This window comes from Staurois parvus, unplaced genomic scaffold, assembly GCF_062004578.1.
Source record: "Staurois parvus isolate SC_StPar_1 unplaced genomic scaffold, SC_StPar_1.0 ptg000205l, whole genome shotgun sequence".
NCBI lineage: Eukaryota > Metazoa > Chordata > Amphibia > Anura > Ranidae > Staurois > Staurois parvus.
The window spans coordinates 7,600,933-7,628,818 of NW_028318001.1; the positions used below are offsets into that span (position 1 = coordinate 7,600,933).

At 39.1% G+C, this 27,886-nt stretch overlaps 1 protein-coding gene across 1 annotated transcript in view; it reads left to right on the forward strand.

Annotated features, from left to right (window-relative positions):
• Window positions 1-27,886, forward strand: part of LOC149461351 (lipoxygenase homology domain-containing protein 1-like) — a 392,516-nt gene that overhangs the window by 63,049 nt on the left and 301,581 nt on the right. The window contains exons 9-12 of the mRNA XM_089678445.1: window positions 6,941-7,017; window positions 7,106-7,137; window positions 7,250-7,379; window positions 25,826-25,929. Of these exons, the coding sequence (XP_089534571.1) occupies window positions 6,941-7,017; window positions 7,106-7,137; window positions 7,250-7,379; window positions 25,826-25,929 (343 nt within the window). The remainder of the gene's footprint in view (window positions 1-6,940; window positions 7,018-7,105; window positions 7,138-7,249; window positions 7,380-25,825; window positions 25,930-27,886) is intronic.

A 27,886-nucleotide genomic window follows, 5' to 3' on the forward strand; every position in this document is an offset into this window, starting at 1 on the left:
GGATTTGAAATGAAACAAACAAGATGTGCTTTAACTGCAGACTGTCAGCTTTAATTTGAGGGTATTTACATCCAAATCAGGTGAACGGTGTAGGAATTACAACAGTTTGCATATGTGCCTCCCACTTCTTAAGGGACCAAAAGTAATGGGACAATTGGCTTCTCAGCTGTTCCATGGCCAGGTGTGTGTTATTCTCTCATTATCCCAATTACAATGAGCAGATAAAAGGTCCAGAGTTAATTTCAAGTGTACTATTTGCATTTGGAATCTGTTGCTGTCAACTCAAGATGAGATCCAAAGAGCTGTCACTATCAGTGAAGCAAGCCATCATTAGACTGAAAAAAACAAAACAAACCCATCAGAGAGATAGCAAAAACATTAGGCATGGCCAAAACAACTGTTTGGAACATTCTTAAAAAGAAGGAACGCACCGGTGAGCTCAGCAACACCAAAAGACCCGGAAGACCACGGAAAACAACTGTGGTGGATGACCGAAGAATTCTTTCCCTGGTGAAAAAAACACCCTTCACAACAGCTGGCCAGATCAAGAACACTCTCCAGGAGGTAGGTGTATGTGTGTCAAAGTCAACAATCAAGAGAAGACTTCACCAGAGTGAATACAGAGGGTTCACCAGAAGATGTAAACCATTGGTGAGCCTCAAAAACAGGAAGGCCAGATTAGAGTTTGCCAAACGACATCTAAAAAAGCCTTCACAGTTCTTGAACAACATCCTATGGACAGATGAGACCAAGATCAACTTGTACCAGAGTGATGTGAGTAAAAGAGTATGGAGAAGGAAAGGAACTGCTCATGATCCTATGCATACCACCTCATCAGTGGAGCATGGTGGTGGTAGTGTCATGGCGTGGGCATGTATGGCTGCCAATGGAACTGGTTGTCTTATATTTATTGATGTGACTGCTGACAAAAGCAGCAGGATGAATTCTGAAGTGTTTCGGGCAATATTATCTGCTCATATTCAGCCAAATGCTTCAGAACCCATTGGACCCCGCTTCACAGTGCAGATGGACAATGACCTAAAGCATACTGCAAAAGCAACCAAAGAGTTTTTTAAGGGAAAGAAGTGGAATGTTATGCAATGGCCAAGTCAATCACCTGACCTGAATCCGATTGAGCATGCATTTCACTTGCTGAAGACAAAACTGAAGGGAAAATGCCCCAAGAACAAGCAGGAACTGAGGACAGTTGCAGTAGAGGCCTGGCAGAGCATCACCAGGGATGAAACCCAGCGTCTGGTGATGTCTCTGCGTTCCAGACTTCAGGCTGTAATTGACTGCAAAGGATTTGCAACCAAGTATTAAAAAGTGAAAGTTTGATTTATGATTATTATTCTGTCCCATTACTTTTGGTCCCTTAAGAAGTGGGAGGCACATATGCAAACTGTTGTAATTCCTACACCGTTCACCTGATTTGGATGTAAATACCCTCAAATTAAAGCTGACAGTCTGCAGTTAAAGCACATCTTGTTCGTTTTATTTCAAATCCATTGTGGTGGTGTATAGAGCCAAAAATGTTAGAATTGTGTCGATGTCCCAATATTTATGGACCTGACTGTACTTGGCCACAGGATCTATTTAAAATGACTTTATGATCAGAAAAGTGTGGGGCTGACATTGTTGGAATTCTTTTGAAAATGCTAGTTGCCTGGCTTTTTTCTGGCTTCAATGCTTTCGAGTTATAACTGGAATAAGCATGCTGCAAAACGAGTGTCAGAAAAGTGTCTGAGTTTCTTATCTATATAATTCATCCAGGTCAGAGATTCAGAAATTATTGAAGCCAATGCATCAGCATGACAGGCAGGGAATTAACATTGTCAAAATACAGGTCAGCAATATCAGCTCACATACGTTAACCATCACAGGGTCCAATATTTGCAAAAGGTATCTATAAACCTCATTGTAAACTGTATGAAAAAAAAATTAAAGCACACTTCTGAGATATTAGCAACCCCAAACTCTCCTATCTAACTGCTGGCTTGAAAAAAAAAACCTGTCCAAATGCCCATTTCACTTGCCTGAAGCCACAGTCATGTGACAAGACTTCCTGGAGTCCTTCTTCGGGTGTACACTACCTGCAGAATGGTGGAGGTAACACTTGCTGTGTGCTGTTACACTTATTGTGTAACAATAAAATGCAATGCATAGTTATGGTTAATGTTAATATACTGCCATCTTGTGGATATTTTGGTCATGTCACCTTCCTTTTCCATCTTCCTGTGTTCTCTCTCACTAGCTAGTGGTGCATTTCCTCTTCCTTCTTCTCTGTCTTCTTGGGATGAATATGGCTGCTTGTCTCTAGGCCACATGCAATCTGCTTGCATCCGGGGACACATTACCATGTTTTGACCATCCTTTAATTTGTCTGCTACAACTTGTTGTCTGATTTACCTTCTGCATTGCAATAATAATTCTTGGATGAGAGGCGTTTGGTGAGTTCAGCTACCTGATAAAGACTGTCCGCAGTGATTGTATCTGCTTATACGGGCCAGTCATAGAGGTCTCAGCAAGGGATAAGTCACTAATACAACAGCTGGAGTCAGAATATCCAGCAACCACATCCTCTCTCATAAGCTCCAGAGACAGAACTCACAGGGGGTGGTGAGGGGACCAGTGTCCAAGAAGATAACAAGCAGGAAAAAATGCCTGGTCCTCAAGGTATGAAATTAACTTGGCTCATAGCAGAAACTGTGACTTTGATGCATTACGCTGCATGATGGTTTAGGAAGAGGTGTTTGGAATCAAGACTGAGGAGTAAGGTATTTGATGCACAACGCATTATTTAAATTTCATGTTTGCCTGGATTAGGGCTTTAAAATAGCATTTTGTGTGCCTTTTTCAAAATATGTTCTCAATGCCTTTTTAAAAAAGAATAATAGATTAACATTTAAATATATACTCATAAACAATCACATTTACTTTAAAGGAGTTGACCATTTTAATTTCCACAACCTTGTCTTAACTTTAAGAAATGCAATTCTTCAGGTGTGTTCTGTGTACATGGGCATACAGGGACCATATCAGCCCTTCTAATACCCAGGGACCTTTACTGGGCAGCTTGTGAGGTTCAGCTGGGTATGCTTTTCTGTGTATGCAGTCAGTATGGAACACAAGTCTGAACTGAATGTCATAGTTTTTGTTGAGTAGATGTCCAGTACCCTCACATATTTCATGGTGAGTTGCCTACCTGTGCTTGTTTTGACACATTGCATTAAAAGGACAGAAAGTTAGGAAAAATGAGCTTGGCTTACACAGCTTTGAGATTTGATTATTTATGGAAAAAATTACTTTATTCAGGCAGGACATAATAAGGACAATACATATGGGCATTATTTTTACAACATATTTTGAACTTTAGAAACGTTTGTGAATGATTACAGGAGAACCAGCATCCTTTCAAATCAAAGCAAATGCCTGCTTTGGGCTCTTGGGTGTGATGGTGCTGATAATATATGTCAATGAGAAAGCTGAATAAGTGTTTTTTTTAGCATTATCTGGATATTCCCAGCCATTTACTTTGCCTGGCCAGAGTTTGATTAAAAAGGCTTGTTAAAGTCTGGTCCCTCAGAATGTTATCAATGTAGTTCTATCAAGAAAGACATTTGTTGAGGTCAAAGGACAATAGGACATTTTTACTTTGGGGACACCAAAATTAGCATCAAAAAGGTTAGTTATCAGTATTCTCATATTTCTAGTATAGCACTTTGTCTAAATACTGCTGTGACACAATGGGGGTTATTTACTAAAACCGCATGGTGCAAAATATGGTCCTTCTCTTCATAGAAACCAATCAGCTTCCAGGTTTTATTGCCAAAGCTTAATTTAATAAACTGAAGTTAGAAGTTGATTGGCTACCATATACATCTACACCAGATTCTGAGTGCTCCAGTTTTAGTAAATCTCCCCCAATACAACAATTAAAAGTAACACAATGTACAGCTGTGCATTTAAATTTTCTTTTATGTGTAATACAATAATGATTATACAACCACATAGATGCTTCTTACACAATGCGCAATGCTTTGCAAACCTTTTTAGCGACTTTCAGACATTTTTAAAATTAGCAAGATACTCCTCCTTTACAATTTGCTGAAAGTAATGTGTGTATATTGTATATACCTTTTATTTGAGCTGTCAATAAAAAGAATTCCAAGAGTTTTTGTTTGCTTCTTTTCTGATATCAGACAAAGATGAACATCACAAAGGCATTGCGCTTGTAAAGTTTTCATTAAAGGAACATTTGAAATGCAAGAATCTTTCATATTCTGGCACGACTGAGAGAACAGCTAATGAAATCTTGCTAAGCATTGTTGTTCCACAGTTTAATACTATGAAAGTATCTGAAAATCAGCACTGCTTTATATTCTGTCATGCAACATAATTTGTTCAAATTGGTGACAAGAAAAATAGTGTAATCATTTTTATGTCCCTACAATTTCCTTCCATTAAAATTCTTTTAAATTGTGAAGTATTTTGTTGGTAAATAAACATCTAAGTTTAACTATTTGGAATAGGGTGTTCTCCTTTTTCTAGCAACTCACAGCAGTATGAACTTTGAATTTTATCTCAAAAATTGGTTTCCTATCACCACTTTCAATTGCTCCCACCCTTCACAGTAAACACCAGATCCGTCCATAAAGAGTACCTGTCACTTGCCTATTGCTGTCACAAGGATGTTTACATTCCTTGTGACAGCAATAAAAGTGCTAAAAAAAATTAATCAACAGTGTAAAAAAAAATTAAAAAAATAAATAATAAAATTCTCCCCGTCCTTGCACGGAAAGGTGAACACACACATTTGTTCCACACACTCGCAAACAGCGATCATCCCACATATGTGAAGTATCACCATAAAAGTCAGATCATAGGCAGTAATTCTAGCACTAGACCTCCTTTGTAAATCCAAAATGGTAACCTGTAAAGGCTTTTAAAGCATTGCCTATGGATAGTAAAATTTACGCCATTTGCGTGCACAATTTTAAAGCATGACATGTTTGATATCTATCTACTCGGTGTAGTATGTTTTGTATTTTACAACAAAAAGTTATGTATTGTGTTTTTTTGCATTAAACATTCAAAAAAGTGCATTTTTGCCCAAACATTCGCATTTGAAAAACTGCTGCGCAAATACCATGTGACATAAAAAAAATGTCAAAACCCACCAATTTATTTTTTAGGGCCTCTACTTTAAAAATATATAATGCTTGTGGGTTATACAACATTTTCTAGCAAAAAATAATGACTGTTGCATACAAACAAAAACTGCAAGAAATGGCTTGGTCTGAAAGTGGGTAACATAGCTGGGCCAATCACAGAGCACCTGCGCTTTCACATGGGAGGAAGATGAATAAGTCACATGGCCTCTGCAGAACCAGATATTTTCTTTGCTCCTGGAAACTTTACAAATTGTTGAGGGAGGGAAGGAAAAGTGATTGAGTGTGTAGGGATGGAGAGAGGGGAATTAAAACAACTTGTTGCTTTGCCCAGCATTGTCAAAGCATGGGTTTATTCTAAGGAAATCCTCTAAAATTACACAAAAAATTCAGAGGAATAATAACTCTACAAGTACACTTATACTTTAAATGTGTTGTTACATATTTATTATGTTGTTACATTTATGTACCCAACTGTTCATAACATGTACTGACAAGTGGCAATCTAATTATTATATTATTACTATTATACAGGATTTATATAGCGCCAGCAGTTTGCTCAGCACTTTACAAAATAAAGGGAGACAATACAGCAACAATACAGTTCAATACAAGAGGGTTAGGAGGGCCCTGCTCCTTGGAGCTTACAATCTTACAATCTGATGTTTCCGCAATAAAAAAAATAGAAAAAGCAATGTAGGAAAAATGTAGATGCAAGCTTAAAAATAAACTTTTATCAGAGCCCAAATGTCCAGGGTGTATGAGCAGGGCAAGTAGTGGCAAACACAGAAGTCATTTTAACAATGTTTTTGGGATTCACTGTATGTGCTTATAAGACCTATGATTGTGATCTGTAATTGGAGAAGAAGCCAGTCACATGACATTTATATATCATATGACTGGGCTCTTCTACTCTACTAGGAAGTAATTGTCTTTATAAATGGGACCCTTAGTGAAGGGGTTCAGATGCCATGAAGCAGTAGAGCAGCCTTGTCAACCAGAGTTCCATGGAACCCTAGAGTTGAGGCTGCCTGAGGTTCCTTCAGCGAGGAGCCGTTTCTTCATCTCAGATAAGTTGCCAATGAAATCAATGATGTTTTTTAGCTACTTATCAGAGGGAGATTATTCCCACTGACTTGAAATGTAAGAAGCATTCTTCTCTTTGACAATCACAGCAATGTACAGTGAGCTGTAGACAAATTAATTTTTTAGCAGGGGGTCCCTTAACATAGAACATTATTTCAAGGTATCCTCCATATCAAAGAGGTTAAGAAAGTAGAAGGTCCAACTACTGCTTCTGCAGTTACATACACCTACAGAAAGGTAATGCTGACTGGCCAATACATGGGAGTATGTGCAAATAATAATATAAACAAGAGAAAAAACAAATAACATGAATTTGGAGGTTTGGTAGGACACACTGAACAACCTGTTCACATTTGAATCATTCAGCCCCTGTGGGTCACTGGTACTGGTCTCATCACATGCCTGACATAGAGGTTCTGCACGGCTGTGAAATGTTGTACCTTTGTGATTTAACCTTTCTGCAATAACAGTTTGGGACAACATTGAAGATCCTTGGTGTGCTGGAGAATATGTGCATTGCTCTCTGATGTTTCCAGTACCCAGCTGGTAGTCACTGCAGCACCCACTACTTATGAGCTCTGTTTCCAGGAACATGTGCAATGAGAATATAGACAAGATGGTACTGGTCTGTGACTTTAAATAAAAAGCACAATGTCAGTAACTCATCTCTGTATTTTTCCTAGGTGGCTGGATGAAGGAGAGGATGATGGTAAAATTGTCAGGAGCCTGTCTGTTTCTAATGAAGCTGACCTCCCAGCCAGTAAGCAACCAAATAAAAGCTGCTGTTTATATTGTATAATGTAAGTGGGTAATCTTGATTCCTGATACAACTGTTCTTCAATCCACAGGACAAGAATTTGAGCTAAAGAAAAAGGAAATGGTATGGATCCGTGTTAGTATTTAATACTATGTTAATTTATTTAATAATGTTTTATATATATTTGTAAGCATTCTAAAACGTCATATATTTTTATTCTAAACTTCTAATATAGTGGAATGCAGAGAAATGGAAATATCAGCATGAAATCAATTTGCAATTTTACTCCAAATCAACAAAGAAATTTATCCGCGTCCCTCCAGATGGCAGGGTGGATGCTCTTGGAGACAAAAAGGATCAATATGGTAAATATTTCCTTAATATCAAATCCTATGGTTTGTGACAATAGTGGCACAAAGAATAAATATACTACACAGCACTCAGGAGACAATCACATTAAATTAATATTAACCACTTAACCTCCAGAACATTTTATCCCTTCATGATCTGACCATTTTTTTCAATTCAGCACTACTGTGATTTAACTGGCAATTGCACGCTCATGCAGCACATGAAATTCCAATCATTTTTTTTTCACACAAATAGGGCTTTCTTTTGGTAGTATTTGATTACCACCAGATTTTTTTATTTTTCTGTTATATAAATGAAAAAAGACCAAAGATTTTGAAAATAATGATATTTTCTACTTTCTCTTATAAAACATATCTAATAAAATATTTTTAAAAATCACATTTCTTCATATATTTAGGCCAAAATGTAATCTGCTACATGTCTTTGGTAAAGAAGATACCAATTAGTGTGTATTACTGGTTTGTGTGAAAGCCATATACAAACTATACAGGTGAAACTCGAAAAATTAGAATATCTTGCAAAAGTTCATTTATTTCAGTAATGCAACTTAAAAGGTGAAACTAATATATGAGATAGACTCATTACATGCAAAGCAAGATAGTTCAAGCCGTGATTTGTCATAATTGTGATGATTATGGCTTACAGCTCATGAAAACCCCAAATCCACAATCTCAGAAAATTAGAATATTACATGCAATCAATAAAACAAGGATTGTACATAGAACAATATCGGACCTCTGAAAAGTATAAGCATGCATATGTACTCAGTACTTGGTTTGGGCCCCTTTTGCAGCGATTACTGCCTCAATGCGGCGTGGCATGGAAGCTATCAGCCTGTGGCACTGCTGAGGTGTTATGGAAGACCAGGATTCTTCAATAGCGGCTTTCAGCTCTTCTGCATTGTTTGGTCTCATGTCTCTCATCTTTCTCTTGGCAAGGCCCCATAGATTCTCTATGGGGTTCAGGTCAGGCGAGTTTGCTGGCCAATCAAGCACAGTAATCCCACGGTCATTGAACCAGGTTTTGGTGCTTTTGGCAGTGTGGGCAGGTGCCAAGTCCTGCTGGAAAATGAAGTCAGCATCCCCATAAAGCTCGTCTGCGGAAGGAAGCATGAAGTGCTTCAAAATCTCCTGGTAGACGGCTGCATTGACCCTGGACTTAATGAAGCACAGTTGACCAACACCAGCAGATGACATGGAGTTCATAACAACTGTGATTACTAGTGATCTGTGATTGGCTAAAGCTAGTTACATGGTACAGAGTGTCGTGATAGGCCCAGGTACCATGTGATAAGTGTGGGCCAATCACAGCATTGCTGTATAAGAAACCCAGCTGTTATGAATAAAATTAATTCATAACAGCTTTGTTGACATTGTGATCATGGATCGCATAGCACTACAGTTACGATGAAATTCACTACAAGAAGATCCAGAGGACCCTGCTTGTGAGAGTTTACATTCAAAAAGGGAGTCATACAAAGGGTAATAACTGTGAGAGATGAGCCGATGGGGAAAGTAAAAGTACAGTTTATTAGGTGTAGGTGGAATAGGCCTTTCTATGATGAGATGAGATGAGTTTCCCTCCCAATAGTGGACAGAGTAGGAGATAGCCAGACAGATCAGGGTAGGGAGTTCCAAAGGATGGGAGAGGCTATGGAGAAGTTCTAGATGCAAGCATGGGGGAAGGTGATTAGGGGGTTAGAGCAGGAGGTCCTGGTAGGAGCAGAGAGGGTGGTTTAGGTGATATTTTGAGATGAGTTTGTGGATGATGTTCTGAGAAACTTTGTATTCATTCAGAAAATACAAAGCTTCTTGTGAATGGCTGAGCAACTCTAAGACCAACTCTATTTTGTTCCAGGAGTGGGACTGGAAGATATAATACATTGCTGATACTGCATGTAGCTGAGGCTACATATATAGTTAGGTCCATATATATTTGGACACAGGCACAGTTTTAGTTTTTTTCAGGTATTTACCAAAACATATTCAAGCTATAGTTCTATAATGAATATGGGCTGAGAGTGCACACTCTCATATTTAATTTGAGGGTATGTACATCCAAATTGGAGGAAGGGTTTAGAAATTACAGCTCTTAAGAGTAGCCATCCCCCCTTTTCAAGGAACCAAAAGTAATTGGACAAATGAACATAATCATAAATAAAATGTTCATTTGTAATATTTTGTTGAGATCCTTTACTGGCAATGACTGCCTGAAGTCTGGAACCCATGAACATTACCAAAGACTGGGTTTCCTCCTTTCTGATGCTTTGTCAGGCTCTAACTGCAGCTGTCTTCAGTTGTTCTTTGTGGGTCTTTCTGCCTTTAGTTTTGCCTTCACCAAGTGAAATGCATGCTCAATTGGGTTGAGATCAGGTGATTGACTCGGCCACTGCAGAATATTCCACTTCTTTTCCTTCAAAAGCTCCTGGGTTGCTTTTGCAGTGTGTTTTGGATCATTGTCCATTTGTACTGTGAAGAGCCATCCAGTCAACTTTGCTGCATTTGGCTGAATCTGGGCTGACAGTATATCTCTAAACACTGCAGAATTCATCAGGCTGCTTCTGTCTTCTGTCACATCATCAATAAACACCAATGACCCAGTGCCACTGGAAGCCATGCATGCCCATGCCATCACACTGCCTCCACCATGTTTTACAGATGACGTTGTGTGCTTTGGATCATGAGCTGTTCCAAACCTTCTCCACACTTTTTTCTTCCCGACATTCTGCTACAGATTAATCTTAGTTTCATCCATCCAAAGAATGTTTTTCCAGAACTGGTCTGGCTTTTTTAGATGTTTTTTGGCAAAGTCTAATCTGGCTTTTCTATTCTTCAGGCTTATGAATGGTTTGCACCTTGTGGTTAACCCTCTGTATTTGCTCTCGTGAAGTCTTCTGTTGATTTTAGACTTTGACAAGTATACGCCCACCTCCTGGATAGTATCCTTCATTTGTCTGGATGTTGGGAATGGGGTTTTCTTTACCATAGAGAGGATCCTGCGATCATCCACCACTGTTGTCTCCCGTGAACGTCCATGCCTTTTTATGTTGCTGAGCTCACCAGTGCATTCTTCTTTCCTCAGAATGTACCAAATTAATGATTTAGGCCACTCCTAATGTTGCTGCTATCTCTCTGATGGATTTGTTTTGTTTTTGAAGCCTTACAATAGCCTGCTTCACTTGTATGGACAGCTCCTTTGAACACATGATGTAGGTTCACAGCAATAGATTCCAAATGCAAATACCACACTTATAATCAACTCCAGACCTTTTACCTGCTTAATTGATGAAGACATAACAAAGTAGTAGCCCAGATCTGGCCATGAAACAGCTTTTGATTCAATTGTCCAATTACTTTTGGTCTCTTGAAAAAGGGGGATGGCTACTCTTAAGAGCTGTAATTCCTAAACCCTTCCAATTTGGATGTACATACCCTCAATTAAACCTGAGTGTGCACTTTCAGCCCATATCCATTATATAACTATAGCTTGAATATGTTTTGGTAAATACCTAAAACAATCTAAAATTGTGCCTGTGTCCAAATATATATGAACCTAACTGTAGTTGATACAGCACTGAGAGATGCTCCATGAGTAAGTGAAGTAAATAGTTTGTTTGGACCAGGTGGTCAATACAAACTCTTTAAAGATCACTAAAACATGGAGCTAGGCTTTAAGTCCTATTAATGTAAAGTATTTTCCCTTTATTAAGCATCGACCATATCTATCAGTACCATAAATCAAAAATCAAAAATGTAGCGCTACAGACCCAAGATATTCCAATGAAGACAGATAGGTAATTCATATGAATAAACAAACATAACAGTTCATAAAAAGGGTGACTTTCAGTGATTTCTTCTCTGTCCTGCACTTCTGGTGCTCAGGCGTTGTGCAAAATAGTGCTGAGAGAATGCACACTCACCAGAACGCCCAGGAAAATGAGCGTTTAGTAATTATATTCCCCTTAGAGACATCAGCCGGTCAGGATAGGATAGTATGCTAGCCTCCCTCTAGAGCTCCTGGAAGTTACTGTGTGATCCCTCGGTAGGTGGTCTGTGGACTTCTCCTTGAGGACCACATACGTTCCTTACCCAGCGATGGCTGCAAATGAATACTCCCCAAGGGAGTCAAAACAAGGACGCCTCCATAGTGTAGTAGGTGATAACAGAGGTTTTTATTACATAAAGCATCCAAGGTACACAGCGGTGTATACAAAAAACGGACTGACCGTCCAGTGGTAAAGATGGCCGCCGGAGCTCCACGATGCTCCGGCGGCGTGACGTCACGGCGTTCCTGGCTCCTCCTACGCGTTTCGTGCACACGCACGTCGTCTGGGGGGATTTGCCAATGAACGCCGAGCCGTGCGTCGTACATTTATATGCTATGCGCATGCGCAGTAGAGAAGGCGCCATATTCTAGAAGTGCGACCTGAAGACACCCGGATACCGATATGGGCGCCATTTTTCATTAGTTCCATTGCTATAATAACAGCATGTCAAACCGGCCAGCTGTCATTATTATTAATAACAGTACTACAACCCCTTAATGGTCTCACTTCGGTATTTAATCCAACTGCCAATTTCATATATATTAGGTAAGTACCTTCCAATTGACCAAATTAGAGGGCAAGACAAATCAATGCAGTATGTATAGCGCTAGCATATAAACCACTCCATAAAATTCATGTACATATAATATTCATAAAAACAGAGAACCTACTAGTAAGCAACAAAATAATGGGCATACATAAGTCCATACTAAAAATATACATAAAAATTGTACATAAAATAATACAAATGACTGTATCCTTTTAATTGTTAACCAGTGCCAATCAGTGACACTAGAAATATAAAACTAAAACTGAACCAAGGAACAATATACGAAAATTACGATAAAATAATATCATCATATCCTATTCTCTCAATATGACGATAAAACATCCATAAAATACAATAAAAAGAGAGGATCCATAGAGTTTTAACTATTTCTGATAAAACAATTTAGATCTATGTCTATATTGTGGCCTTTAGGGTGTAAAGTCTGCAACTCATATATCCAGCGTGTTTCGAGTTGTGAGACTCCACGCAATTTATTTACTCCCCTCCAATGGGGTTGTACTATATCTATCCCAACAAACTGTAAAGATGATGGGTCATTTTTATGCTTACATTTAAAGTGATAAGACAATGAGTGATCTTTATACCCCTTTTTAATGTTGTTGATATGTTCTCTCAGTCTATCACGTAGGCGTCTGGTAGTACGTCCCACATACTGGAGTTTGCAAGAACATTCAAGAAGATATACCACATTTTTACTATAGCAGGTTATGCATTTATCTAATTTATACGTTCTTCCTGTGGTATTTGAAGAAAAAGTAAATTGTTTCTGTTTCCTTACTTTATTCGTCATACAAATAACGCACTTGTTACAAGGAAAAAAACCTGTTATGTTCGGTGCAAACGTGATCTTCTCTGGGGGGTTGATAACATTAGGTGCTAATCGGTGTCTTAATGCTGTAGCCTTTTTATATATAACTTCCGGTTTAGCCGGAAGAATTTTGGAAAGGATGGGATCCGCCAATAAGACATTCCAATTTTTACTAATAATGTGCTTAATGGCCCTATGCTGTATAGAATATGTGGTCAGAAAAGGGCAAGATAGTGCCTTACTGGTCATTCTTTTATCCTCCAGTAGTGCACTTCTGTCCATATTAGCCACTTGTTGAATGGTGTCATCGTTTTTTTGCTGAGGATATCCTTTTTCCAGGAATTTCATCTTTAAAGTATCAGCTTGCCTATAGTATGTATCCAATTTAGTACAATTCCTGCGTATTCTTGTGAATTGACCTTTCGGAATGTTTGCAAGCCATGCAGGGTGGTGACAACTTTCTAGCGGGATGAAACTATTCCTGTCGGTTTTTTTGAAGAAGGATTCAGTCATGATCATACCATTATCATTAAATAATGTCAAATCCAAGAAATGAATGTCTGTGTTGCTATATGTATAGCTGAACTCAATATTAAGTGCGTTATCATTAAGTGTTTTAAAAAAATTTTGCAAAGATTCCTCCTCCCCATTCCACAATAAGAACACGTCATCTATAAATCTTTTATAAAATATTAACTCTGGCCACTCTCTTGCATAAATTAAAAACTCCTCCCAATATGCCATAAAAAGATTTGCTAGGCTGGGGGCAAACTTCGCCCCCATCGCCACGCCTTTGGTTTGCAAGAAATATTTGCGATCAAACCAGAAATAATTATTCTGCATTGCGAACTGCAGTAATGTTAAAATATATTCAATATGTGAAGGAGATAAAGTGCTATAGGCGTCTAAAAAATATTTGGCGGCGTCCATCCCATCTTCATGTGCAATATTGCTGTATAAGGATGTGACATCCGCTGTGACTAAAAAGGTTTGAGATGAGATTGTAATGTCTTTAATGTCATTCAAAATGTGCTTAGTGTCCTTTAGAAACGACGGAGTTTGTGTGACCAGTGGTTGTAGGAAATAATCTATGTATTCTCCTACTTTGGAAAGTAATGAGCCTATTCCACTTATAATAGGCCGTCCTGGTGGTTTCGTCGGATTTTTATGCACCTTTGGGAGTATATAAAACACTGGAAGTCTGGGGGCTGATGGACACAAGAAATCTTTTTCTTTTTTATTTAGTATACCACTATCAAATCCCTTTTTAATGATATTTTTCAAACTTTTTTTAAGAGTTGATAAAGGATTCCCAGGAAGGCGGGTATAAGTAGTAGTATCATTCAAAATCTTATAAGATTCCTCTAAGTAGTCACGTTTGTTGAGTATGACCACCCCTCCTCCCTTATCCGCTGGTCTAATGACCAGGTCTTTTCTTTTCAGGAGGAGGTCAACTGCTTTCTTGGTGTCCAAGTCAGGGGCCTTTCTAATATTTAGTCCCTCCAGATCTTTTAATACTAATTCTTTGAAGATATTCACATAGGATCTGGACTGGGGTGGGGGATTAAAAGTTGAGGCATTCTTTAGTGTAGAGTGGTAATTATTATTACTCTGATCGTAATTATATGGATTAGAGTGAAAGTATCTTTTTAATGAGAGTTGTCGTGAGAATTTGTGAATGTCAATGTAAGTTTGAAACTTATTTAACTTCTGTTTAGGGGCAAACTTAAGCCCCTTGTCCAGAAGTTTTAATTCAGGTTGCGTAAGTACTATATCACTCAAATTAAAAATCCCTTGACCAGCTACGTTTTCCTTCTCTTGCCTGTTTCTGTTGACCCTTTTCCCCCCCCCTTTTCCCTCTCCGGAACCGCTTCTTTTCCGAGACCCTCCTTCCCCTAAAAAATGAACCTGAGGTGTTCTGTTCGAGTCATAATTATATGGCACTCTTGGTGGTGTCTGCTGATAGTTCCGATTGTCATAATAATCCCTATTGAATTGTGGATTAGATGGTTTATTAGAGTACATAGGCCCTTGGTTATAGTGCTTAGGAAGCGCTGCTGCCCCCTGGTGGCGCGGATAGTGATTAGCGTTTGAGTTATAATTCTGGTGGTGTTGCCTAGGGGATGCTACCGCTCCTTGCTGATGGGGGTAGGGATTCCTATTCTGATAGTACTGTCCACTGTTAGACTGATTGTGTTGTTCATGTGATGGATGCCATTGCATATTCCGTGTCCCCACATTTGGATCATTAAGAGCTTCATATCTATTTGATGTTGGTACATTATATTGATTGAATTGTTTATTGTGTTTAGGAGATTGATATTGTAGATGTGAAGGTTCATATCTAACATTAGATTGTGTCTTTTTAGGCTTCTTCTTATTAGTATCAGTGGGGTTGGTCACTACTTGTGACTTCTCCTCATCTGATTGCCACCTAAACACTACATTTTCTTGATAGTCTTTAAAATCCCTCGCATATTTCCTCTTTTTCTTTATTTTTTGTTCTTTCTCTATGTTGTCAAGGTACTTCTTGACTTTATCAGATTCTTTATTGTACTCATCCGTACCTTTAAATGGAGTGAGTTTCTCTCTAATAACATTAATTTCAGAGTCTAGATAAGTTAATTTCTTCTTTTTTCTAGTAATTAGAAATTTTATTAGATCCATTCCCGCTTTATTAAAAAATTGGAACCATTCTAAAAGACCAGTGTCATCCATGTATTCAGGAGGGACATCCCACCTAAGTGAACGGGGAACCATACCCTCCTTGAGATATTTGTCTAGAAATGATACATCCCAAAGGGTTCTGACCTCAGCGGAGGTAAGATTTTGTAAATGCAAGAACAGGCCCCTAAGGTCATCTCTTGTGTCATCAATCGTATAGACATCCTCAGAGATGATAGATCTAGACAATCTCATCTCGAAGATATCCGCCATAATTGTATATATTCTAGAAGATCTGGTGGTGATCAAAAAAATGTTATAATCTGGGAGGTGCTGCTCAGAAACTGAATGGTTAAAACCAGGTAAAGAAAAAATATGTATACGAGCGCACCTAATTGCAGCAGCTATACATCAGGTTACCATACACCTTAAAAATACCATAAATCAAAAATGTAGCGCTACAGACCCAAGATATTCCAATGAAGACAGATAGGTAATTCATATGAATAAACAAACATAACAGTTCATAAAAAGGGTGACTTTCAGTGATTTCTTCTCTGTCCTGCACTTCTGGTGCTCAGGCGTTGTGCAAAATAGTGCTGAGAGAATGCACACTCACCAGAACGCCCAGGAAAATGAGCGTTTAGTAATTATATTCCCCTTAGAGACATCAGCCGGTCAGGATAGGATAGTATGCTAGCCTCCCTCTAGAGCTCCTGGAAGTTACTGTGTGATCCCTCGGTAGGTGGTCTGTGGACTTCTCCTTGAGGACCACATACGTTCCTTACCCAGCGATGGCTGCAAATGAATACTCCCCAAGGGAGTCAAAACAAGGACGCCTCCATAGTGTAGTAGGTGATAACAGAGGTTTTTATTACATAAAGCATCCAAGGTACACAGCGGTGTATACAAAAAACGGACTGACCGTCCAGTGGTAAAGATGGCCGCCGGAGCTCCACGATTCTCCGGCGGCGTGACGTCACGGCGTTCCTGGCTCCCCCTACGCGTTTCGTGCACACGCACGTCGTCTGGGGGGATTTGCCAATGAACGCCGAGCCGTGCGTCGTACATTTATATGCTATGCGCATGCGCAGTAGAGAAGGCGCCATATTCTAGAAGTGCGACCTGAAGACACCCGGATACCGATATGGGCGCCATTTTTCATTAGTTCCATTGCTATAATAACAGCATGTCAAACCGGCCAGCTGTCATTATTATTAATAACAGTACTACAACCCCTTAATGGTCTCACTTCGGTATTTAATCCAACTGCCAATTTCATATATATTAGGTAAGTACCTTCCAATTGACCAAATTAGAGGGCAAGACAAATCAATGCAGTATGTATAGCGCTAGCATATAAACCACTCCATAAAATTCATGTACATATAATATTCATAAAAACAGAGAACCTACTAGTAAGCAACAAAATAATGGGCATACATAAGTCCATACTAAAAATATACATAAAAATTGTACATAAAATAATACAAATGACTGTATCCTTTTAATTGTTAACCAGTGCCAATCAGTGACACTAGAAATATAAAACTAAAACTGAACCAAGGAACAATATACGAAAATTACGATAAAATAATATCATCATATCCTATTCTCTCAATATGACGATAAAACATCCATAAAATACAATAAAAAGAGAGGATCCATAGAGTTTTAACTATTTCTGATAAAACAATTTAGATCTATGTCTATATTGTGGCCTTTAGGGTGTAAAGTCTGCAACTCATATATCCAGCGTGTTTCGAGTTGCGAGACTCCACGCAATTTATTTACTCCCCTCCAATGGGGTTGTACTATATCTATCCCAACAAACTGTAAAGATGATGGGTCATTTTTATGCTTACATTTAAAGTGATAAGACAATGAGTGATCTTTATACCCCTTTTTAATGTTGTTGATATGTTCTCTCAGTCTATCACGTAGGCGTCTGGTAGTACGTCCCACATACTGGAGTTTGCAAGAACATTCAAGAAGATATACCACATTTTTACTATAGCAGGTTATGCATTTATCTAATTTATACGTTCTTCCTGTGGTATTTGAAGAAAAAGTATATTGTTTCTGTTTCCTTACTTTATTCGTCGTACAAATAACGCACTTGTTACAAGTTTGACATGCTGTTATTATAGCAATGGAACTAATGAAAAATGGCGCCCATATCGGTATCCGGGTGTCTTCAGGTAGCACTTCTAGAATATGGCGCCTTCTCTACTGCGCATGCGCATAGCATATAAATGTACGACGCACGGCTCGGCGTTCATTGGCAAATCCCCCCAGACGACGTGCGTGTGCACAAAACGCGTAGGAGGAGCCAGGAACGCCGTGACGTCACGCCGCCGGAGCATCGTGGAGCTCCGGCGGCCATCTTTACCACTGGACGGTCAGTCCGTTTTTTGTATACACCGCTGTGTACCTTGGATGCTTTATGTAATAAAAACCTCTGTTATCACCTACTACACTATGGAGGTGTCCTTGTTTTGACTCCCTTGGGGAGTATTCATTTGCAGCCATCGCTGGGTAAGGAACGTATGTGGTCCTCAAGGAGAAGTCCACAGACCACCTACCGAGGGATCACACAGTAACTTCCAGGAGCTCTAGAGGGAGGCTAGCATACTATCCTATCCTGACCGGCTGATGTCTCTAAGGGGAATATAATTACTAAACGCTCATTTTCCTGGGCGTTCTGGTGAGTGTGCATTCTCTCAGCACTATTTTGCACAACGCCTGAGCACCAGAAGTGCAGGACAGAGAAGAAATCACTGAAAGTCACCCTTTTTATGAACTGTTATGTTTGTTTATTCATATGAATTACCTATCTGTCTTCATTGGAATATCTTGGGTCTGTAGCGCTACATTTTTGATTTATGGTATTTTTAAGGTGTATGGTAACCTGATGTATAGCTGCTGCAATTAGGTGCGCTCGTATACATATTTTTTCTTTACCTGGTTTTAACCATTCAGTTTCTGAGCAGCACCTCCCAGATTATAACATTTTTTTGATCACCACCAGATCTTCTAGAATATATACAATTATGGCGGATATCTTCGAGATGAGATTGTCTAGATCTATCATCTCTGAGGATGTCTATACGATTGATGACACAAGAGATGACCTTAGGGGCCTGTTCTTGCATTTACAAAATCTTACCTCCGCTGAGGTCAGAACCCTTTGGGATGTATCATTTCTAGACAAATATCTCAAGGAGGGTATGGTTCCCCGTTCACTTAGGTGGGATGTCCCTCCTGAATACATGGATGACACTGGTCTTTTAGAATGGTTCCAATTTTTTAATAAAGCGGGAATGGATCTAATAAAATTTCTAATTACTAGAAAAAAGAAGAAATTAACTTATCTAGACTCTGAAATTAATGTTATTAGAGAGAAACTCACTCCATTTAAAGGTACGGATGAGTACAATAAAGAATCTGATAAAGTCAAGAAGTACCTTGACAACATAGAGAAAGAACAAAAAATAAAGAAAAAGAGGAAATATGCGAGGGATTTTAAAGACTATCAAGAAAATGTAGTGTTTAGGTGGCAATCAGATGAGGAGAAGTCACAAGTAGTGACCAACCCCACTGATACTAATAAGAAGAAGCCTAAAAAGACACAATCTAATGTTAGATATGAACCTTCACATCTACAATATCAATCTCCTAAACACAATAAACAGTTCAATCAATATAATGTACCAACATCAAATAGATATGAAGCTCTTAATGATCCAAATGTGGGGACACGGAATATGCAATGGCATCCATCACATGAACAACACAATCAGTCTAACAGTGGACAGTACTATCAGAATAGGAATCCCTACCCCCATCAGCAAGGAGCGGTAGCATCCCCTAGGCAACACCACCAGAATTATAACTCAAACGCTAATCACTATCCGCGCCACCAGGGGGCAGCAGCGCTTCCTAAGCACTATAACCAAGGGCCTATGTACTCTAATAAACCATCTAATCCACAATTCAATAGGGATTATTATGACAATCGGAACTATCAGCAGACACCACCAAGAGTGCCATATAATTATGACTCGAACAGAACACCTCAGGTTCATTTTTTAGGGGAAGGAGGGTCTCGGAAAAGAAGCGGTTCCGGAGAGGGAAAAGGGGGGGGGAAAAGGGTCAACAGAAACAGGCAAGAGAAGGAAAACGTAGCTGGTCAAGGGATTTTTAATTTGAGTGATATAGTACTTACGCAACCTGAATTAAAACTTCTGGACAAGGGGCTTAAGTTTGCCCCTAAACAGAAGTTAAATAAGTTTCAAACTTACATTGACATTCACAAATTCTCACGACAACTCTCATTAAAAAGATACTTTCACTCTAATCCATATAATTACGATCAGAGTAATAATAATTACCACTCTACACTAAAGAATGCCTCAACTTTTAATCCCCCACCCCAGTCCAGATCCTATGTGAATATCTTCAAAGAATTAGTATTAAAAGATCTGGAGGGACTAAATATTAGAAAGGCCCCTGACTTGGACACCAAGAAAGCAGTTGACCTCCTCCTGAAAAGAAAAGACCTGGTCATTAGACCAGCGGATAAGGGAGGAGGGGTGGTCATACTCAACAAACGTGACTACTTAGAGGAATCTTATAAGATTTTGAATGATACTACTACTTATACCCGCCTTCCTGGGAATCCTTTATCAACTTTTAAAAAAAGTTTGAAAAATATCATTAAAAAGGGATTTGATAGTGGTATACTAAATAAAAAAGAAAAAGATTTCTTGTGTCCATCAGCCCCCAGACTTCCAGTGTTTTATATACTCCCAAAGGTGCATAAAAATCCGACGAAACCACCAGGACGGCCTATTATAAGTGGAATAGGCTCATTACTTTCCAAAGTAGGAGAATACATAGATTATTTCCTACAACCACTGGTCACACAAACTCCGTCGTTTCTAAAGGACACTAAGCACATTTTGAATGACATTAAAGACATTACAATCTCATCTCAAACCTTTTTAGTCACAGCGGATGTCACATCCTTATACAGCAATATTGCACATGAAGATGGGATGGACGCCGCCAAATATTTTTTAGACGCCTATAGCACTTTATCTCCTTCACATATTGAATATATTTTAACATTACTGCAGTTCGCAATGCAGAATAATTATTTCTGGTTTGATCGCAAATATTTCTTGCAAACCAAAGGCGTGGCGATGGGGGCGAAGTTTGCCCCCAGCCTAGCAAATCTTTTTATGGCATATTGGGAGGAGTTTTTAATTTATGCAAGAGAGTGGCCAGAGTTAATATTTTATAAAAGATTTATAGATGACGTGTTCTTATTGTGGAATGGGGAGGAGGAATCTTTGCAAAATTTTTTTAAAACACTTAATGATAACGCACTTAATATTGCGTTCAGCTATACATATAGCAACACAGACATTCATTTCTTGGATTTGACATTATTTAATGATAATGGTATGATCATGACTGAATCCTTCTTCAAAAAAACCGACAGGAATAGTTTCATCCCGCTAGAAAGTTGTCACCACCCTGCATGGCTTGCAAACATTCCGAAAGGTCAATTCACAAGAATACGCAGGAATTGTACTAAATTGGATACATACTATAGGCAAGCTGATACTTTAAAGATGAAATTCCTGGAAAAAGGATATCCTCAGCAAAAAATCGATGACACCATTCAACAAGTGGCTAATATGGACAGAAGTGCACTACTGGAGGATAAAAGAATGACCAGTAAGGCACTATCTTGCCCTTTTCTGACCACATATTCTATACAGCATAGGGCCATTAAGCACATTATTAGTAAAAATTGGAATGTCTTATTGGCGGATCCCATCCTTTCCAAAATTCTTCCGGCTAAACCGGAAGTTATATATAAAAAGGCTACAGCATTAAGACACCGATTAGCACCTAATGTTATCAACCCCCCAGAGAAGATCACGTTTGCACCGAACATAACAGGTTTTTTTCCTTGTAACAAGTGCGTTATTTGTACGACGAATAAAGTAAGGAAACAGAAACAATTTACTTTTTCTTCAAATACCACAGGAAGAACGTATAAATTAGATAAATGCATAACCTGCTATAGTAAAAATGTGGTATATCTTCTTGAATGTTCTTGCAAACTCCAGTATGTGGGACGTACTACCAGACGCCTACGTGATAGACTGAGAGAACATATCAACAACATTAAAAAGGGGTATAAAGATCACTCATTGTCTTATCACTTTAAATGTAAGCATAAAAATGACCCATCATCTTTACAGTTTGTTGGGATAGATATAGTACAACCCCATTGGAGGGGAGTAAATAAATTGCGTGGAGTCTCGCAACTCGAAACACGCTGGATATATGAGTTGCAGACTTTACACCCTAAAGGCCACAATATAGACATAGATCTAAATTGTTTTATCAGAAATAGTTAAAACTCTATGGATCCTCTCTTTTTATTGTATTTTATGGATGTTTTATCGTCATATTGAGAGAATAGGATATGATGATATTATTTTATCGTAATTTTCGTATATTGTTCCTTGGTTCAGTTTTAGTTTTATATTTCTAGTGTCACTGATTGGCACTGGTTAACAATTAAAAGGATACAGTCATTTGTATTATTTTATGTACAATTTTTATGTATATTTTTAGTATGGACTTATGTATGCCCATTATTTTGTTGCTTACTAGTAGGTTCTCTGTTTTTATGAATATTATATGTACATGAATTTTATGGAGTGGTTTATATGCTAGCGCTATACATACTGCATTGATTTGTCTTGCCCTCTAATTTGGTCAATTGGAAGGTACTTACCTAATATATATGAAATTGGCAGTTGGATTAAATACCGAAGTGAGACCATTAAGGGGTTGTAGTACTGTTATTAATAATAATGACAGCTGGCCGGTTTGACATGCTGTTATTATAGCAATGGAACTAATGAAAAATGGCGCCCATATCGGTATCCGGGTGTCTTCAGGTCGCACTTCTAGAATATGGAGCCTTCTCTACTGCGCATGCGCATAGCATATAAATGTACGACGCACGGCTCGGCGTTCATTGGCAAATCCCCCCAGACGACGTGCGTGTGCACGAAACGCGTAGGGGGAGCCAGGAACGCCGTGACGTCACGCCGCCGGAGCATCGTGGAGCTCCGGCGGCCATCTTTACCACTGGACGGTCAGTCCGTTTTTTGTATACACCGCTGTGTACCTTGGATGCTTTATGTAATAAAAACCTCTGTTATCACCTACTACACTATGGAGGCGTCCTTGTTTTGACTCCCTTGGGGAGTATTCATTTGCAGCCATCGCTGGGTAAGGAACGTATGTGGTCCTCAAGGAGAAGTCCACAGACCACCTACCGAGGGATCACACAGTAACTTCCAGGAGCTCTAGAGGGAGGCTAGCATACTATCCTATCCTGACCGGCTGATGTCTCTAAGGGGAATATAATTACTAAACGCTCATTTTCCTGGGCGTTCTGGTGAGTGTGCATTCTCTCAGCACTATTTTGCACAACGCCTGAGCACCAGAAGTGCAGGACAGAGAAGAAATCACTGAAAGTCACCCTTTTTATGAACTGTTATGTTTGTTTATTCATATGAATTACCTATCTGTCTTCATTGGAATATCTTGGGTCTGTAGCGCTACATTTTTGATTTATGGTATTTTTAAGGTGTATGGTAACCTGATGTATAGCTGCTGCAATTAGGTGCGCTCGTATACATATTATATCTATCAGTACATTTAACTCCTTCCCACCAATCGAACGCATATATGCAACCTCTCGGTAGGTGGGCATTAACATTGAGCGGCTGCATATATTCGTACCCAAAAGAAACAGAACTGTGCCAAGAGTGGTCACCGTGCACACTCCTGGCACAATTACCGGCTGCTAAATGAAAGCTCCCAATTGCAAGTAGGTATCATGTGAATCAAAACATATATAAAGTGCTGATTACTATAAATAGCAATATATGACAGATAAATTCTAATAATAATAGTGTCCGAAAATAATGTCCAAAATATATGAAGTCCTCTAAAGAACAGTCCACAAAGTATTATCCAGCAAAGTGATAGTCCCAATTGTTCCTGAGGATCAGACCTCAAAGAAAAGAGAACTCACATAGTGTAATACCATAAAACATGGAATCAAGCGTGAACAAATGTGAACAAGTGCGTAAAAACACTAGTAACACTTGCATACAGTGTTCAAACCATGAAAGTGTCTACGTCAAAGTATACGGATTATATACACTGTGAATGCTGACAGCCAATCTCGGTAGTCACATGATCACAACCCCCCCTCCCCACCGCTTCCAAGCATCTAAAACTCTTAAAGGACCGGAAGGCACTTGTGCCAAGGGCTTAAGCTGGTTGTCTTTCATACTTATATCTTCTTGTCATTGGCATGTCTTCTTGATGTAAGTGTAAGCCTATTTAAATAAGATTTATCATAAATGTGAACAAGCTTTGACCAGTCTCTACTGCCATCAAGATAAAGATGGCCTATGGGTTGGTAAAAACCTGTTTAAACCGGAGTTCTGCCTGAAAAAAAAGTCAGCTGCTACAAAAACTGTAGCTGCTGACTCTTAAAATACAGATATTATGTGTCACTTGGTCCAGCGGTGTCCTCACCACAGCTGGTTTCACTGGCCATCTTCTCTCCCTGGCGCCGACATCTTCAGTGTGGGCACCCGGCTGTGACAGCTTGTGGCTTCACAGCCGGGTGCCTACTGCGCATGCACAAGAAGACCTGCACTTTGTGAATGGCCACGTAGTCTTCTGGAATCTGTCATGTGTCCCAGAAGACTACAGGGAGAGGGAGGGAGGGCAACTTCCACTTCCAATCGCCTAGGCAGTCGTAGCGGAAGTGGGAGCGGGTACCTGTCAAATTCAGGGAGCTCCCCCCCCCGCTCCCCAAAGGTGCCAATCCTTAATGGGGAGCAGTGGACAAAGGTTTAAAGTGGGGGGAGCTCCGCTTTAAAGGTATGATTGTCTCATAGTATACCACAAAGATTTTCTTTTATTACTGTGGATAATTATGTGAATAAGAAGAGGTAAACATGTTAACAACATGAGTTTAAGGATTTATTTAAGTTTATTTGTCCTATCTAAGTACTCAATTTTTTTACATTAAAGCAATCTTAAACTCCTCTCTCCCACATGTTCTTTATCATGTACCTGTAGAGCTTTAATTCTTCTTAAAGAACATACTCACCCTAATAGTGCATCCAGCGCTGTCCCATTGTGGTCTTCTGTTCTGGGGGCCTTCATCTTAGTCTTCTTTAGCTGACTGCCTGTTCCAGATGTAGACAGCAAGCTATGATGACCCACCCACAGCCTGCCCCCTGGCTACTCTATGTACCAATCCCAGAGGGCTGAAGGACCAGGTACACATCATTCTGGTCTCAGCCAGACTGCGGATGGGTACAGCAATTAACAAAGAAAAAGGAAAAAAATCTCACAATTCTGCCTGTGTGTGTGTGTGGGGGGGGGCTGTTAAAGTGGAACTTACTTCCTTTTGGGAGTGTAGTTCCACTTTAAGCATTTATACCATACAGACCCAACTTTTGTCAGAAAATTATATATTTAATAAATAATGCATTCTAAATCTGAATATTTGCTGGAATTAAGTATCAGATTCCTAAAGCTACCAATTACCATTGCATGATTGTGGAACAAAAAGATCCAAATGCTAAACATTTACTGCTTAAAGGGAATCGGCAGTGAGAGAAATATGTAGGCTCCTAATGTTGATCTGTCCTGAAAACACTGCTTGACTTGCTGTCATGATGATGCAATGATTTCTGATTCAGAAAGTATTGTAATAAGTAGTTCTGACTTTTTTTTAACTGGCTTTACCTTTTACGTTGACCCTCAGTTGCAACATGCTTGTTCTGATTCTGTGACAAATAGAAGCCAGACACAGCAAAGCAACTAGTATTTTCAGAGGGAGCCCCCATTTTCCATCATGACAGATGTACTTGAAACATTATCATTCAATATATTCACACACATACATTGTGTTGTAACCTGTGGCTACACTCTCGTTTATGCATTAATACTTACATAATCATAATTTTGTCCGATCCTGATAACATTTTAGAAAAGGAGAGCTTTGTGGCTATCCTGACTAGTAAATGTTTATTGTAATACAAGGTTCTTAAATTAAATTATCTACAGAAAGAAAATACATGTAAATATATATATATATATATATATATATATATATATGTGGCCACATTTTCTAATAACACCATGTAAACACCTTGCTTCATTTTGTAGTATTTGTACATTTCATACTTTTAATAACAGAAAGTTTTCTAAAACCCTGCAGGTTTTTTTGACGTATTGGTAAAAAGAGGAAATGTTCGTGTTTTCAGAAGTCATCACATCAGAAATCTTGCTTTGGCAATTGACAAGGGAATAGCCAGTGCAATGGTATGAAGAATATGTTTTCTTTTTAAGGCTGTATAAAAGTATTATGATTGCAGTCTGCTCCGAAACATACGTGTTATAAATATTCTGTACAGTCTATAGCATTAGATTTTTTTTTGCCGTGGCAGAATGCTGTTCATTACAATTCCTTATAACCTGACAGCAGATCATGTCATCTATGTATGATGAACCACCTCATGTAAACTTGTGCTGCAGGGATGTGTTGTTACTGCTATATTAATAAGTTATGACTCCTATAGGACAATACAGAAAATATATTCTGTTTGTACTGATTATGTTTTTGTTATACATAATGTGGTCAAACTTATTTTTCAAGGAGACTGCAAAGCTAAACGATATACAAGTTTCTTATAAAATGGTAAAAAAAAAATATACATATATATAGTACATTTCTTCCGACTAACTTATGTTAACAATTATTAAAGGAGAATGCTAGCCAAAATGTATTTTAGAGTTCGGATAGAGTCAGGAAGGGTTAGAACACATGTCATATGTTTTTGCTGCCTGTGGCTGTGTTAGGTCTCAGTTACAATAGCCCTTGCTGCTTCTTTTTTTTACCATCTCTTGGTTGCATGTGTGAATAAACCCTTCAGGAGATTTTCCGTTACTCCCTAAAGCTGACAATACATATACAGATTTCGTTATTTCAGTTAGTTAACAAAATAAATCCAACAGATTCCTCCATTCATAATAGACAGCATGGATGGAAGAATCTCTCACTGCAGCCATTGTTCAAATGGCTGTCAGAATACGTAACCAGTGCCTGCATTTGATTGGATGCAAGAGGTGTTTGCCATATTTTTAAACTATCTCCTTAGATTTTTCAATCATGGCTTTTATGAATATATTAACATTAAAGTGATATTAAAGGTTCATTTTTTGCTTTAAAAAAATAACAAACATGTTATACTTACTGCTCTCTGTAATGGTTTTGCACAGAGCAGCCCTGGTCCTCCTCTTTTTGGGTCCCCCGTTGGTGCTCCTCCCCCTTGACCAGAGCCCCCGATAACAAATCCAAAAGGCACATAGAGCCACATCTTGGCCCCGCCCCCACTCTCTCCTCATTGGCTCACTGGCTGTAATTGACAGTGGCAAGAGCCGATAACTCCCACTGCTGTCTCAGCAAATGAGGAGAGAGAGACCCAGGACAGCCAAGGCTCCCGTGCACATCGCTGGATTGAGAGGGGGATCAGGTGAGTATTAGGGGGGGCTGTGGGAGGAGCAGCACACAGAAGGTTTTTTACTTTCATGCATAGACTGCATAAAGGTAAAAAATCCTTCAGCCTTTACAACCACTTTAAGCATATGTGCTTATTATATATGTAGGCAATAAAATGGTTATGGTTTATTGATCCTGCTCACAATGCAAACTTAAAGATTGATTTGCTTAGAAAGTGAATAAGGTAAAGCTTTGTTCAATTTAAGTATCCAATTATGTCCAAAAGTGATTGACCACTTCTGGTCCGCCATGTGCATATGTACGTCCTTGGATGGGAGTGGTGATATCACAAGCATGACTGCAGCTGCAGCCATGATCATAGTATCACTTTTAGAGTGGATGGCCTTTCTGTTAAAGTGATCCGAGTGACTATATAGACCACTTTTAAAGGCGGCGGAAGGAGGTCCCACCACCACTTGCCACCTTTACTGGGCTCCCCCATTCCACTGGGGAGCCCATTCAGATCAGATGCACTAGGAAGAGTGGGAGGAACTCCAGCTATGATGGCAGAAGCCGGATGGATTTTTGTCACTTTCGGTTTCTGTTTGTTTACAAGCCGATAGCAGCTTGTAAAACATATGATCAAACTGATGAACTTTATTAGATGCTTTGGAGGGCAGAGGAGAGATGTAGAGTCTAACAGACCTCAGATCTCTTTGTGCTTATGCACAAATGCGAATGCAAACGCACGTCCCACATGCATATGAAAACAGTGATTGC